Raw genomic sequence first — 1,058 nt, 5'->3', positions numbered from 1 at the left:
GTGGCAGAGGGGCCCCCCAGCCCCCCCTCGTCGCCTCCTCCAGGCTCCTCTTCCTCCAGCTCCTCCTCCTCCTCCTGCTCGCCCCGGTCCACCTCGTGGATGCCCAGGAGCAGGCTGTAGTCCATCAGCTTCTGCTGCACCAGGAACTGAGGGGCAACAGCGGGAGTTGGGGGGGGAATGCCAAAACCCTTGAGGGCTGCCCCCCCAAAACCCCCAGAGCCTGAACACTGAGAAGGGGATCCCCACAACCATCACGTACTGGGCACAATCCCCAAAAACCCATCGGACTCTCAGCACTGGGGGGACAAGCAAGGGGTCATTAGGGGTGGGGGACGCTTCCATGGCCCCCCGAACCTCAGAGCCTGGGCACTGGGAGGCCAACCTAGGTTCATTTGGGATGGGGGCCACTCCCGCGGCCCCCCGGGGGTGCAAGCCCCCCAGTTCCCACCTCCACGTCCCGCTTGAGCTTGTCCATGAACTCGCGCTGCTGCTCCTCCTCCACGAACACCTTCTCGTTCTTGTTGAGGAAATCCACGTCCTTCAGTGTGGGCAGCTCCTTGCCCTGTGGAGGGACAGGAGGGGCGGCCCCCCCAAAAGCCCTGAGCTGGAGGGGCACTCCGGGGCCGCAGGACCCCCCCAGGCAGCGGCTCTGCCCGTGGGGGTCCCCAGGCTGGATCCCCACCTCATCAGGGGAGTGAGGCCTGCTGGGGGAGGGGGACAGGTAATGAACTGTTATTATTGGGGGAGAGAGAACATGAGGCCTGGAGACCCCCCCCTAAATCTGGGAGGGTCACAGCATCATCCTGCGGTACCTTCTCCTTGTCACTGGCCTCTCGGTCCACGAGGGAGCCCTGGGGAGGAGCAGGGCACAGAGGTGACGGGAGGGTTTTTGAGGGAGGCTGGCCCCATAACGGGAGTCGGGGGGCTCAGGGGACACTCCGATACCTTCAGGTCGTACTTCCTGTGCACGGGCAGGCGGTGGCTGAACAGGTTCCTCATGACCAGCAGGTAGGTGTCCTCGCTGTCCACGCTCACCCGGTACATGCCCAGGAACCGCC

At 64.7% G+C, this 1,058-nt stretch overlaps 1 protein-coding gene across 1 annotated transcript in view; it reads right to left on the bottom strand.

Annotated features, from left to right (window-relative positions):
* LOC103611933 (probable E3 ubiquitin-protein ligase DTX3) overlaps window positions 1–1,058 on the bottom strand; it is a 10,578-nt gene that overhangs the window by 8,907 nt on the left and 613 nt on the right. Inside the window, exons 3-6 of the mRNA XM_017728688.1 lie at window positions 946–1,058; window positions 813–851; window positions 449–562; window positions 6–146 (exon numbers count right to left, since the gene is read on the bottom strand). The exon at window positions 946–1,058 is cut by the window's right edge and continues 1 nt beyond it. Coding sequence (XP_017584177.1) covers window positions 6–146; window positions 449–562; window positions 813–851; window positions 946–1,058 — 407 coding nt within the window. The remainder of the gene's footprint in view (window positions 1–5; window positions 147–448; window positions 563–812; window positions 852–945) is intronic.

The sequence above is a fragment of the Corvus brachyrhynchos genome, unplaced genomic scaffold (assembly GCF_000691975.1).
Source record: "Corvus brachyrhynchos isolate BGI_N302 unplaced genomic scaffold, ASM69197v1 scaffold193, whole genome shotgun sequence".
Classification (NCBI taxonomy): Eukaryota; Metazoa; Chordata; class Aves; order Passeriformes; family Corvidae; genus Corvus; species Corvus brachyrhynchos.
The sequence above is the reverse complement of the archived record's forward strand: the minus strand, read 5'-3'. Positions and strand labels throughout refer to the sequence as shown.